The sequence below is a fragment of the Cololabis saira genome, chromosome 17, assembly GCF_033807715.1.
Source record: "Cololabis saira isolate AMF1-May2022 chromosome 17, fColSai1.1, whole genome shotgun sequence".
NCBI classification, from domain to species: domain Eukaryota; kingdom Metazoa; phylum Chordata; class Actinopteri; order Beloniformes; family Belonidae; genus Cololabis; species Cololabis saira.
The window spans coordinates 22,375,483-22,390,865 of record NC_084603.1 but is presented as its reverse complement, the minus strand read 5'-3'; the positions used below and the strand labels follow the sequence as shown (position 1 = coordinate 22,390,865).

At 38.5% G+C, this 15,383-nt stretch overlaps 1 protein-coding gene across 1 annotated transcript in view; it reads right to left on the bottom strand.

The window, feature by feature from the left end:
- Positions 1-5,374: 5,374 nt before the first annotated feature.
- The window catches only part of LOC133464094 (protocadherin-15-like), a 215,822-nt gene continuing 205,813 nt past the window's right edge, over positions 5,375-15,383 (bottom strand). Inside the window, exons 35-38 of the mRNA XM_061746074.1 lie at positions 14,843-14,881; positions 14,642-14,715; positions 10,803-10,911; positions 5,375-9,997 (exon numbers count right to left, since the gene is read on the bottom strand). Coding sequence (XP_061602058.1) covers positions 8,132-9,997; positions 10,803-10,911; positions 14,642-14,715; positions 14,843-14,881 — 2,088 coding nt within the window. The 3' untranslated portion in view covers positions 5,375-8,131. The remainder of the gene's footprint in view (positions 9,998-10,802; positions 10,912-14,641; positions 14,716-14,842; positions 14,882-15,383) is intronic.

Here is a 15,383-nt window from a genome sequence, read left to right as displayed (position 1 = left end):
TGGGTGTTTCAACATAAATCCTTGGAAAAATTGATGTGTTGGTTTCATTTTTTAATTTATTTTACTCAGTTTGAATTTGTAAAGGAGTATGTAACTGTGACAAAATCTTCATTTCTCAGATAGTTAATGTTATTAAATATTAGAGATAATAATAAATGTACACTTAGCTGTACTTTCTTTCATGAGTGTGTAAGTATACAGGTTTTTGATCGTTGTGCTTTCCAAACTATAATTTTTCTGGCGTCTAATGCAATAACTTGGTATGCAAAATTACAGTTCCAACTCCAGTGGGGAATCATTAGTTTCCAAGGTTATATATCAGAATCAGAATAATCACTTGTGCACTCAGGAAAAATAACAACCTGGATCCTAACACCTATTAAACATCTGCCCCTGCTTTATATTCACTCTGAACATTTGTTTGCAAGGTGATTTAATACTGATGCCTTTGTGTGAAGTTGTTCCCATTTATTCTTGCAGTTATAGTGAGTGTCATCAGAACAAGAGTTATATCGCTCCAAGTGCTGCAAAGATGCGACCTTATAAGCAAGCCTGCAAATTAGTTTTTTCTTCTAAAGAAATGTCGGACACATATCTGAATGCATGCTTTGGCTCTTTGCGCTGATTAAATCGCAGGCCAGACCGAAGGTCGCTAAAGGCCAATTAGAAGAAGTGAGCTGCTATCATATAGATGGAGCATGACCTTTTTTGTTTGGTGCAGATGCAGGACTACTAACTTTGCAGACTCCACAGAGTATGAATAATCACCATTCATAAAATCTTTAGGGATTTTATGAATCTTTTTAAAGCATGGCGGTATTTTTGTGTCATGATTTAACTCCAGGTCTCTTAAAATATGAGTCCCGCAGAAAATGACTTCACATAAAAACAAAGTGTGGCAGGAGCTCTTTAGGAGGATGTATGATCACATTTAACGAAACCCAGAGGTGAAGATTATATGATACAGGGGAACAGAAAAAAAAGGTTGCCACTTCTGTGATTAGTTCTTCAAACTGCATTTCTACGTATCTGCTTTGCTGTGAAAGTAAGATTGCTTGTGGCAAAAACAGTTTACTGTGAGCACGTTAGAGCATTGCAAATGAGTGCACTACATACCACAACCTCAAGCATTCATAACTGAAACAAATAGAAGTGCTAGAGGATATCATATACCGTCATGCCGTATACAGAACACCACGTCAGTAAAATGAGTCTTCTTGTGTTATTGCGTCTTTCTTCCATTTGAGGGCAGTCTCCGAGATATGTGGCTCAGTCACAGGTGTCTCCTACTGTTTGTTGTACTAGTGTCCCCTTGTTGTTATCTTTGCAGGATAAGATGTGGAAAAAGGAAATATAAAAATGGACAAAACTGTGCTCCGTGGTAAAATGAAACTAAAGGTTGAAGGGGTCATATTGGTTTCTGTATATATATATATATATATATATATATATATATATATATATATATATATATATATATATATATATATATATACGGTATTATCAGTTATTTGAAATGATCAGCTCAAAATTCCAAAAATAGCACAGCCTTGCTAAAACTTACCGTTATCAACAGAGGTGTAAAAACATGGTTTGAAATGGGCTTTTATTTAGTATTTCTTGTGATATTTTTTTCTTTTTTACAAATGTATGAAACGTCCATTTTATTAAGATGGCAGGAAACGTTGTATTTAAAAAAAAAAGAGGTATACTCTGTTGTCCAGTGCAGCCTTGTCTTGGTCTCCACCCATGTCTTTATTGTTTTTGATGCTTTGCCCATCTTTCAGCACAAGCAAACTTGGTTGGATACGATTAATCCTTCACTCTGCTCACCTACGCCTCAGGTAGGTGATGCCACCAACGAACCACGAGTCTGCAGCATGGGGGGACAGATCTTGAGCTAAATCTCAGAGAAGGTACAATGGACTTCTTGTTCACTGTCTTCTGCAAGATTTGTTACAATTCCTCACAAGCGGATGCGATGGCATTACTTTACTTTCTTTTAGGTTATTTTTAAGTTATCTGATAATAACATCAGCATAATCAATTCACATTCTAGCCTGGTGATGGTACTGCAGGAAAAGCCAGATAAGGTCAATTACCACTGACGTTAAGATCATTGCACAAGAACAAAAGTGCGGTTAGTGTTATGAGTGAATCAAGTGAATAACTGACTCATTGGGGACTGAAAGCGCAGTGGCATTCAATAAGACACAGAAGAGGATTTGTAGTGTAATTATCTGTCATACATTCCAATTGTGCCAAAAATCATTTGAGCAAGGAAATTCTGTCTGTGCGCTAATGCTTGTCATTAACATGTATCATTTCTACAAGCAAGCTGTGGAAAGACTGAAATATTTCCAACTTAGAAAATGGATCTCAGCTGAGAGAAATCTTCTTATTGGCTCTCGCTGGCTCAAAGTGTACAATAATCAGTTTTTATCTCTCTATATATTCAAATCATCTAACAGTCAGGGAGTTGTGACCTGGTTCTTTTATGTGCCCTTTAATTTGAGCATATTGTATTAAAACTTTTCACAACATTGTGATTGTACTAGTATTATTATTAATTGTAACATTCAATCAATTCACTGCTGCAAAAAGGATTTTATTTCTCTATAGAAATCTTTCTGCCATTGTGACAATAAACATTAATGAAACTTCAGATCGGTGCAGAGAGGGAAACATTTCAGTCGTCTGACAGCGTGGTTGTAGAAATGAAACATTTAACGACAAGCATTTGAGGGGACATCGAACTGGGAGTTCTCTAAGTACAACCCTTACTGAGAGGCACATGTGCATTTCTTTGTGTTGTAATTAAAGTGAAGAATGAATAAGGCCTTCAGACATAGCGCTGTGACGGACCAGAATGTTTAAATTTTTCATTAAGCTAGTTTAAATCCAATTTTACAAAGAGGCTGGTGAAGTCTTTTGTTAGAGAAAGTGGGTGTACAGATTGGTTTCATGGCCATTGATAACAGTTTCTCACAATATTGTTTCTATTTGAAGGCTTTAATTTATATTATAGTCAAAGTAAGAAGATTGTATTAAAAAACTCTCCATCAATCTGAATCGCAATAAAACACGGCGCAGAACAGGGTTTGTCTCGTATGGTGCCGTTTCTGCACCCGGGGAATGGAGCGGGTGAATGTAAGAACACAGTGGCAACGGTTCATTTAAAAGTTTAAGAAAAAACAAGTATTTTTCTACCATTTGTTTTCGGATATTGGACTGTTTTTGGGTTTGTCTTGGACAGAACATTTTTATCCTGTAAAACTCCTTCTGTGGCCTTATGGGTTTTGTATTTTGCTTTGTTTTCGTTTTATTTATTTCTTCGATGTTGACATTGTCATTTTTTTTTCATCTGTGTGCTTTTGGAAAACAAAATGTTGGTCCGAAAAAATGAAAACCAAATCTTGTTAAAATAAACACAAAGCCCCATAGTTTTCTCATTGGATGTCCCGCAATTCTGTATTGTTGCCCAGGTTTTAGTAAGTTTTGTATATATATATATATATATATGTATTTTTGTTTCCTTTTTCCTTGTAAGGTGAAGAAGTTGGCTAAATACGGCTATTTTCTGACAATTCCTGGCCTTCCTCTCATAGTTTTTCAGAGATACACAATAACAGAATAGTGGCTCCCCATGCACCCATGTTTGGGGATCTGTCATCAGTTTTTTAAGGTGAAAAAGTGAAAAGCTGTGTTGTAGAGAGATCATTCTCACAGCTGTCTGAGCAGACACTGAAGCGCTGAAAGATAATGGCAGCTTTCTGCTGCAGATGCACAATTAAATCTTCAAGCTCAATAAACAATCCAAGCACGCAATCCTTCCAACTTTCCATAAAAATGCATACTAGTGTGAGAAGCTATTAACAAAATCCATGATTCTACATTGGAGCTAAGTTGCTGACATAGCATTTGCAATTATAGGTCATGATGCAGAGAAAAATAGTTTGAAGCTTTATTGTTGAATGTGACTGTTTTTTGGTATTTTCATAATCTTGACATGAACAGAGGGAATCTGCATCATGTAAAGGGATTCAAAATATCACATTTTGTAGGTATAAATGTTCATATAAAAGCATCATACTGTAATTTCACTGTTAAAATTCAGCAACAACAGTTATGTGCATAATATTCTTAATACCATATGGTAGATTCTCCATCTGTTAGGTACAAAATAGACAAAAATAATTTCATACGTATATTTTTTTTCAGAAAAAATCTAAAACACAAATGATCACAACATAAAATCAATCAAGAAATATGTCATTAGCAAAATAATTTTCTTTTACTTTAAACTATGCAATCACACTTTTATAATCAGGACACTGATTTTTCTTTAAATATCTTTAACAATGCGATGAAAAAGGCAGATTTTTTTCAAGATTAAAACAAAAAATGGAATAAAAAAAAAGTAGAAATAAAGGAAAACGAGGAATGGTTATTACGAAAAAGTCCTGACTTGTGTTTTGAACAAAGAGTTGATATATAAGTCAAGCATGATTCATGTAACATTTCTTAGGCACTCATTGCCTTTTAAGCTTCATGTCTATCAGCTATAGCCCTGCCGGTGATAAATGCTGGGTACAAGTAGGCTTTTACATATTATTTAATAAAACATGAACATAAGTGCAACCACCATTAGTGATTGGAGCTTTTTCAGTTGAGGCACACATTTTACAGTCCTTTTCTTACCAAAAACAGAAGGAAATAAAAAGGAAATGGACTTTGTTCAAGGCCAGTCAGAGTTTTGTCATTGGTATGTGCAGGCTGTTCCAGGGTCCCATCCACAGTTCCTCCTCTGATAATGTGCGGTCACTGTGTGACTCCTGTGTCTCCCTGTTGTTCTTGTGGTTGTCAAGAGAAGTCTCTTGCTCCTCATTGACGCATGAGCCACTGCTGTTTCTGTCAATCACCGCCTTGGCGATATTGGTTTTGGACCCCAAACTTTTTATATCTGCGATGGTGGAGCCCAGAGAGCCAGAAGAAGACAGGGTGTTGAGGTTTACGTCCTTGGTAGAGGAAACGCATGAACCTATTCCATTTTCTGAGTTGTTTTCTGACCCCTCAGTGGTCTCAGCAGGGGGGGGTTCTTCATGAGTCACACCCAACTTGTCGAGTTTTTTGAAATGCTTACTCAGCCGGCACGGAGACCCCATCTTTAGGTTGTTTAGATGGGGCGGCCGCCTAGTTCGGATGATTGTGCCATTCTGTGCGAGATAAATGCTCCCGTTGATGTGGCTGTGGCTGTTGGGGAGTCGGTTCCTCTGGGTCTCTGTGGTGCTCTCCTCTCCCGTAGAACTGGTCTCATTCTCCCGATTGACCACAAGCTTAATCCGTTTCGTCCTCCCAGTCTAAGGAGGAGAGGGCGGGGAAGTCAGAGTTAATACAATAAAAAAATAAAACAATATACAGTATAGAGCAGGGATCGGCAACCCGCGGCTCTAGAGCCGCATGCGGCTCTTTAGCGCCGCCCTAGTGGCTCCTGGAGCTTTTTCAAAAATGTTTGACCTTTTTTTTTCCTTTTTTTCTTCTTCTTTTTCTTTTTTTTCTTCCTGTTTCCTTTCCTTTGTAATCTCAACATTTCAACTTTTTTCTCGAAATTTTGACTATTTCCTCGACATTTCAACTTTTTTCTCAACATTTTGACTTTTCCTCGAAATTTTGACTTTTTTCTCGAAATTTTGACTTTTTCCTCAACATTTCGACTTTTTTCTCGAGATTGTACTTCAACATTAATCTCGACATTTCAACTTTTTTCTCGACAATTCCACTTTTTTCTCGACATTTCGACTTTTTTCTCAACATTTCGACTTTTTTCTCGAAGTGCATAATGAAAAAAAAAATCTTCCCCTAGTTATAACTAATATAGCTACATGCAGCATGTGTTGCCTTCATTCTAAGGCTTATAAAAGACTTTTCATTTTTTGCGGCTCCAGACATATTTGTTTTTTGCATTTTTGGTCCAATATGGCTCTTTTAACATTTTGGGTTGCCGAACCCTGGTATAGAGTGTACAAGTCTATGAACTAAAAAGGCAAACGTAACACATGCAGATAAATGAGATCACACTATTCACAAGGGACTCTTGATGAAATTTCATAAGAAATATTTCTGTTAAGATTTATTGATTGCACCCATTAACATCTCATTCCTTAAATAACCATTTCTGAAGTTGTGAAAAAGATGTTCCTCTTTCAGACGAGTCAAAATACTGGTCTGCTTCAAGCAAACACACAGCTTAAAAGATTGCTGAGACTATTAAAACTGGGTCGAGAAACCGTCTGAACAATGTATTATCACCTTGAAATAATGAGGTGTGAAAAATAATCTTTGAAGTGTGAAACATCATCTTGGAGAAAAAGAATGTGGTCATAAAAACCCTTGAATGATTGTGACCTGAGATGAATTAAATTTGTGAAATTAAGGAAAATCAACAGTAGATCTCACAGTAATGTTGACGTGACTAAACAGGAATGTAGACTTAATACAGTACATCTTATGAAGCAGGTAAACCAAAAAATAATAGTCTTAATTTAGTTTGGGAGCATAGAGAGAAATGTAATGTAACCTGCTGTATTTGACCCAGTGCCTGGACTTGGATGGGATGATCAACTGCAGTTTCAGCAACGTGAACCAAAGAATATTTCATGGAGCACGAGACATCATTTTCACACTTAGCACTTGAGAAGTTAGACCCCGACCCAACTGAGGATCTTTGGGATATGATGGAGGGGACTCTGCACAATGGTTGCTCTTTCCTACAATCCAATACAATGCGAGATCATGGCCAAAAACAAAAACAAAAAATCAACCTAGCTTCACAGAGCTCAAATATACTGCTGCTGAAAGAGTGTCAACCGTAGTCCTTTGAGTGTTTTTACCGTACACAATACGGCAGTAGCTGATCTAACCGTTTCTTTGACTTTTGTCTCCTCTAGAATGGTGCCAACATTCAAACAAACTAAAAAAAATCGGCAGCTGCAGACCATCTGTGCTCTGCAAGATAACATTAATGCTTTTATCAAAGGAGTTTAGTGGCTCTGGAGGAGGATACAGGGATGTAACAGCTTCAGTTCCCTGTCCGAGACTATTGTCTGATAGCAAAGCAGTGAAAATATAGTATATAAGTATATGATCATATAATGTTTTTAAAAATGTGGTTAAGGTCAATTTTACTATTGGTCAAATAAAACATCCTGTGCCATTCTACTTCCCTCTCTCCAAGCCTGCAGACTGCAATTTAGTGTAAGCAATAATACAGCAATAAAGCAGCTCATATGACCCCACTTTAAATAAACTTTACGATAAAAAAATAGACTACTACCAATACGTCTAGTAAAGAAGCACTGTCCTAATAACAACTACAACCAAATGAAAAAAAAGAAAATGCATCCCAAAAAATGTTGTGATAAACCACCAATAGTTTTTTTTCCATTGTTGGTTTAACTTTTTATTTTTCTTTACTATTGCCTTGTCCTTAATGAGGTTAGGGGATCGCACATACAGTAGGTGAAGATTCAATGCAATATGTCGGATCCTTGGCTTGGCTGATTTTCATTTAACTGGTATTACATGAAGTTCAAATCTGGATTCTATTGGAATTAATTAATTTCAATTAAGTTGATTATAATGAACTATATTTAGAATGAAATTGGATTTTACTTAAATAGATTGCAATTAACTTGTTTTCTTTATGTGTAAAAGTGACTTGAAAATAACGTTTGTAGTGAAGTGGTGCTATGCAATCAAAGTGAATTGAGTCACGATCTCTTAGGACTGAATGGACCATGAAAAATAATATTTCCACTAAAAAACATCAAAGGGAAATACTAAGAAAAAGGTAGTATTGCAACATGCAAAAACTCTCACAGTAGAATAGGAGTATAAGGCTCTACAAAAGGCAAAAGCACACCAAAAACATCAGAGAGAAATAAGTTAATGACATAAGAAAGACAGATTCAGATCATTTGCAGTGGAAAATCACCAAGATTTTTCCTTGCCCATGAAAGAGAGAGAAAAAGAGTAAATTCAAGACTCTGAAGAGACAAGCAATATTTCTTCACACCCATGCAAGGGTAATTGATTTTATTTACTCTTACTTCACAGAGGGTAATATATCTCTCTAGAAGGCAGTTGAGTTCCCATCAGACTCTGAACCGGCATCTGATGTTTCCTCCGTTTCGGTCGAGCCACTGACTGAAGACTTTTCAGTGGAGATGGCATCCTCGTCCACTTCAGTGATGGGAGACAGTCCTCCGTATATCTCGTCTGCGATGGGAGCAGGGCTTCTGACCTCAGTTCTGGAGGGAGGCCCGCTGTAGGGGGCGGAGGGACCGGGGCCCTCAGAGGCCACGCTGGACCTCCTGGACGACGACTCGTCACTCGCGTTGCTAGTAGACTCTACGCTCTCGTCACCGCTCTCAGGTGTTTCCTCATCCTCTTCCTCACTCTCCTCTGTGATTGTGTCCACAGAACCACGAGTCAGGACGGATTTTTGAGAATGCTGACTCCCAGCGGTGGACGGGGAATCAGCTGAACTCTCCACGCTCCTCGCTGAGCTCTGCTCAGTCACCTGACTGCCGGATGAGGACCTCGCACTTCTGTCTGAACCGGATAGTTTTGTCTTACTGGATCCACTAAATGAAGACAATTCCGTTCCTGACCCAGAGCCTGACTCAGCCTCGGCCTCGCTGGCTGTTCCTGTCCCTGACTCGGCTTCGCTGACTTCGTCACTGGATTTCTCTGAGGTTATTTTTGATGAGCTGGTTCTCTGTGATGACCGAACACTTGAGCTAGATAAAGATGCAGCACTGGTAGCGCTACGACTTCCACTCTCACTTGCACTTTCACTTCCTTTGCTTCCACTCCCGCTCATGCCTGAAACACTGCTCCCCTTGCTGGTGGCCTCGGTGGCTGATGATCTCATAGAAGAACGTGCAGACGATCCACTTTTTGTAGCGCTGCCTGAAGCCTCTTCTTCCTCAGACTCCTCATCAGAATCACTCTCAGTTGCTGAACCCTTTTCTGTGCTTGTTTCCTTTTCCGTCACTGATTCTGTTCCTTTTTCAGATTTCGACTCTTCCTCAGAATCTGATGCTCCCTCAGTTTCTGACTCTTTTTCTGTAGCTGAAGATTCCTCTGATGCCGACTCTTTTTCTGACTCAGACTCTCTTTCGGTGGCAGATTCTTTCTCACTGACAGATTCTTTCTCTGTTTCCTCTTCAGATTTGGACCTACTTTCCTCATCTGAATCCCCGGACTCTTCATCCAGCTCTTCCTCTGAGTCCACGGTGCTTTCGTTTGTATCATCTCTGTCTAAATCTACTTTAAGATAATCTTTGTCAACGCTGCTTCTTTCTGAGGATTCATCCCCATCAGAGGTTTTCTCCTTACTGCTTCCACTTGCACCTGCTTCTGGCTCACTTTCTGTCACACTAATAGACACTTTAGACTTGCTTTCATCCTCACTGGCTGCTTGCGAAGCATCCTCATCTCTCTCACTGCCGGTGGCTGAGCCCTGGCTCACGCTACTCTGTGACTTCCTCCTGACTTGCAACTTGTTACTCAAGTTGATTTTCTTTAAAACTTTGCTAAGCCGGCTGCGGGCATCAGACCTACTTTCAATTGGTCCCATAACTGCTGGTTTGTCGGTCAGACTCTCCTGACTGTCGATGCGGCGGGCTGACATCAGTTTGGCGTAATCCTTGTCCTTCTTTCCGGCGCCAAACATCTTGAGCATCTTGGCTCTCTTCCATGAAGATGGGCCAGAAGGACCGGCATCTGAGGGCTGCTCTCCTCCCTTGCTGGCAGCCAGGAGTTTGCTGAGTTTCATGACAGACTTCAGCCTCTTGGCCGCCTTAGAGGGTTCACCTTCCTCTTCTGGCTCAGCTTGGCCAGTTTCATCCTCTGGCGGCAGGTCCCTAAACCCAACCCTTTTGGGTGAACCTCTACCTCGCACGCCACCGCGACCTCTTCCTCTGCCTCGTCCCTAGGACAGCCACATTTTATTTAGCAAACTTTTGTAATGTTAATGCCACAATGCTGGAATGTCTCACAGGGATAACACTGCTGTTCCGGTAATACAGACAATAGCCATTATCACTGCAAATTAGGGCTGGGCGATATGGACCAAAAGTCATATCTCGATATTTTCTAGCTAAATGGCGATACTCGATATATATCGATATTTTTTCTGTGCCTTAATTGGGGTTTCCCCCAAAGCATTATAGCATCTCTGTTAGCTTCATTTTCTTCTGAGGCAAACCCTTAAAAACAGTCAGTTTTAATACAAAGCCTCGTGCCAAATGTCACACAGGTTCCTTTATTAACAGAGGTCTGCACAATATCAAAATATATAAAACAAATGAAATAAAAATAAACTGCCTGCATATATAGAATAAAAATGCTTCTTGAATAAAATAAAACAAATATCCCTTTCCTGCATAACAATTAAATTAAAATACACTCTGCAATTAATACAATGTAGACAGTAACAGGCAGACTTTTCCACTGAGGTTGACAGTTGTGCAAATAACAAAACATTTGTGCAAATCTCAAATAAAACATTCAAGTCAATTTGTCACAAAATAAGCTATATCAAAATCATTAAAAAAAAAATAATAAAAAAAAAAAAAATGTATTTTTTTTTTTTTTTTTTTTAAATCGATATAAACGATATTGTCTCGTACCATATTGTGTTTGAAAATATATCGATATATATTAAAATCTCGATATATCGCCCAGCCCTACTGCAAATACAAAAATCCCCATTCATGGAAAGATATTACCTCAGCACCAGGTTGACCGTAGTAATACCCATCATCCTCCACGATCACCTCTCCATATTCATCATACATGGGAGATATCAGCCGCCTCCGGCTCCCATACTGAGGAAAATCATACCTGAGAAATAGATTTATAGAGAATCCACAAAATAAAAAGGATGTTTACAATTATTGGTCTTTACATTCAACAACTGATAGATTTTCAACAATACCTTAAGCCAACATGAATGATGAAGCCCCAGTGTTATAGTACCATCCTTGTTCTAGTCCTTTTTGTTATATACATACACATGCACACACACCTATATGGAAATATCTGACCAGTTTTAAAGAAACTGATTTTGCAAAAGTGAACTCAACCCACTGAGCTATTTATGGGTCCGAGAAATACGTATATAAATATATATTTGCTCATTTTCACAAAAATTGTTCAAAACATATAGAAAAAAATCTTGTTTCAAACAATCTGTTTTAAAACAACTGTATGTGGAAAAAACAATATATCTCAAGTCCTGAAGAAAGCTGGTCCTTTCTGCAAGGAAGTTGCAGTGGCCTAAAATCCAGCTGTTCTTTTTTTAACAGTATTTTCCTGCTGGATGTCACCAAATACACTACATAATTAAAAGGGAAATTGCACAGTAGCCCAGATAAAACCAATATTTATGTGTTTCCAATACAAAGTGTGTGAGAGAAATAAGTCAGTGACAATTTGTCCTTTGCCACCCTCTGAACATTCAGGATCAGCTGCGAGGCCCACACGGTCTGCTGATTGCTGGATTAAAGCTCGACCACTAGGCAATGTGACCATTATTGCAAATAAACCAGATCAAAGACATACAGTCATTGGGATGGTACAGCTTTTACAATTCAAATTGTGACATATCATTAAAAATATAATTATAGGCTCTTAAAAGTGTATGCCACTGTAATTCAGTATTAGAACGAGTAAAGGTGACTTTAAAGTAAGCTGGTGAGTATATACAGAGGAAATTACAACATTTACACATATAATTACTACCCCTTTCCAACTGGCACAAATCCTGTTTTTAAGGAAAAAATATATTACAAAACTGTTGAAAATTACTAATGAACCATGGTGGCAATTTAACATCTACCAGGTGTGGACTCTGTGATATTTGAACCTGACCATAATGCCTATGAATTTATGGAAGCTTCCTTTTCAGAGCTTATAATTAAGTAGGGGATTAATCTAATGAAACACTGATTTACTAAGCTTGGCCCTATATAATTCACTGCTGATTGGACAGTTATTGTATCCCAAAATAAAGGATTTATAAACTTTATATGGAAGGACAGTCACAGTGAGGGGGAGGCTCCAGTGTTGTGCAAGAAGGAGACAAGCGTATGTGAAAGAAAACAATTCTCCATTCATGTTTGTTTATTTGGGTTGCCAGAAGATCCAACCCGAGGGCTGTTTCACAAAAGAAAAATCCGGATTTTCCGGATATCCTGGTTGATTTAGGCCTGGATTCAGTATCACAAAAGCAGTAGGACATAAGTGACCATGGTGATGTAACCTGTGCAGCTAGCCTGCCCCAAACCAGGCTAATAGCCAGGCTTCGTTAAGCCAATGTGATTCCATGTTTTTCTTATCTGTCTGTTTTCGACTTTAAAATTTTTTTTTAAAAAAAATCCCATTTTAGAATTACCTTGTCGATGATGAAGCACTTACATTGAGAAGGAAGGATGCCATACACTACCTGTGCTGACTGTGGGTCCCAAAATTCAGCACCGCACCGAGCGGAAAAAAATATATGCACATCTTCATAACCTTCCCCGCCCCATTGAATTTTTTTAAATTGATACATTTATTTCAATCCACCATTAACCAAACTCATATTAACCTAGTGTGGACAGCTGCCAATAGTCTTTATGCCTTTTAATTATACTCACTGGATTAATGTTAGCTAGTCAGGCCATATCATACTACAGAAATGTGTGATTATGTTCAGTAGTGGAATGATGTATGAAAGGGGGCGGTTTCTATGGGGGGGGGGGGTTACAGTCAGTGGCTGTCCCCCCCCTGGATCCCTTCTAAAACTGGCCTCCCTTTATTTATATCAAGGGCGAGCTTTTCTGCTGGCGTGGATTCTGGGGATGGTGCGCAGCCCCCTGTGCCAGACACACAGGGCTTATTTTTAACGGCTAAAATAAATACAGGGATGAAATCTGTGAGCAGGCACCTTCAATGTCAGTACAAGTCATTTGTACATTGTCGTCAACATTTTTTCCAGATACTAAGCTGTCTGCAAAATGTCCTTATATATATATTTCATTTACCTGTTGCCAAGTCCTCTTTGGTCCAGTCATGTTCGTACTGTATAAATATTGATAAGATGTGTAACAAAACCACTGAGCTATCCAGTGTCCGATAACATCAAGCTCTCAGATACCCACATTACATTATACTGCCACCATTCATTTATAAGTTTAAAGTTGTTAATTTGAGCAAATATCAGGTAAATCCTTGACTGATATGATTATAATGTTTTCCGTTAAGAGTAAGAAATTATTATTTTTTTGGCTATTTACGCATTCATGCCTTGTCCTTTTCCGCTCTTTTATAATAGCGGCAGTGTTTCCTTTCTTTATGGGCTTCATTTCTTTATAATCGTCCATCAAAAGATGTTGCTCATTTGGTGTTAATTTATGCAATGTATGTGTTGTAGAATCAGTGAATCTGTGACCTCATGATCTCAAGGTCTTGTGAAGAAATTTGTGGACGCGCATTTACCTGGATCACTTACACCTGACTTGACAAAGGCGCACCTCCTGGGCCAGGATGAACTGATCGCACTATGACAAGCATGGAATTATCTTTTATCCTGGATTTCTTAATCCTACTTTTGTGAAACACCCCTCTTAACATATTGAAGTGCAAACTGAAGTCAAAGAAAGTCTGTAATCTAACTGCAAACTTGGAACACCAACATCACCAAAACCTTTTGCAGCTCAGGGTTGTCATCGTGCATATATTCACCTGTGTAATCCCTAAACATTGAGGAATAACAGATTAACAAATGGAAAAGGCGCAGTGGTGTGCTGTTTATACTCACATTCCAAACAAGCTCTCATGCTTACAGCCTATATTGCTCTTAAATTACACCCTCCTTACCACCGACAGGCTTGCTTGTTTGTGATTCAGTGCTTATTTATGCTGCTCCTCGTAGAGATCTTTAATCATTATTGAAATGTCTTGGATATGCTTGTTTTTGTAAATCAGGAAAACATGCAGAACTGGACCGGACACTTCCATGAGCTTCAAGTGAGATTCAACCACATACTTATTTATCTGAGGTAATAAATCGGCTAAAGGACACTTTTTAACACAAGTCAATTCCTCTTTTGGTGATTGAAGCCTGTAAGATGTAAAAACTTTACCAGCTTTGAGACTTGCAACAACATCATTCCACCGAACAAGTCACCTACAACAGAGCTGGCGCGTCTAATGATAATCATTTCTCAACAGCTGCTTTCGCTTTGAGGTCTATGTGTATCCTCTTTAGACCATATGGAGAATGTAACAGGCAAGCCAAATCGCCCTCCATCCTTCAAGTTAAAGGAAATGCCATCAGGGTTTCAGTGCCTGCCTCAAGGCAGTGTAATTGAACTCATTTGATAACAAAAGAAGCGGCCAATGCTCTGATTGTAACAATAAAGAAGAAGATTAAATACAAAAATCCTTTTTATATTTGTCTTCCCTGAACATTTTAAAATGATCTTCATCCCTCTGGGACCTCAGAAATATCAGTTCAAATGAACCAACAGTGATCAGTAAAGGGGATTAGAGTACGATTAATGAGGGATGCAAGTGGCTGCATGCTCACCCTTGGTCATAATTATAGTAGTCCTGTGTGTAGTAGTCCTGGCCTTGGTCGATACCAGACTCCATCGAGAGATCCTGTGTTTCAGGAAGAAAATTGGTCAATTCTTCAGGTAAACACAGTAGAGATAGACCAATAGAAGCATACAGGGGGTACTGAACAGGAGGACTAACTGAGAAATAAGAAAATCAGGAGTGTGTCTACCTCAGGTCTCAGAAGAGATGGCCTCAGCAGTTGCTGTTGCTATCAAGGATTAGTTCAGAAGAAAGGCAAGGTAACGGAAAGAAGATATGGTCAGGCAAACATACAAAGAGTTCACCATTTCATTTCTGATTAAAAGTGAGAAAACGCTTCTCTCTTTTTTTCTCATTGCTGGGTCTATGTTAGAAACAGTGGAAGAGAAAGACAAAAAGATAAAATATTGATTGAAATAAAGCAAAGAAGAGGAGGAAAGCTGCTAACCAAGCAGTGGCATTGAAAGAAACTGAAAAAAAACATTTCCTTTATCAGATGTTTCCAGTTCATGCATAATTGGAAAGTCACAAAGGCATTTTAATATCAAACATTGTCAAACAGATTTTGTTAGGTCCCTTATTATGTTTTTACAAAGAAGGAAAAAAAAGTTTTTTTTCTGTTATTTGACAGGAACAGAGAAAACAATGAACGGAATCTAAAGTGTAATGTAGGTGTTAGAAGTTGTATCACTGCAATCTAATCTTAACTCAATTCACTGCTTTCCATCAAG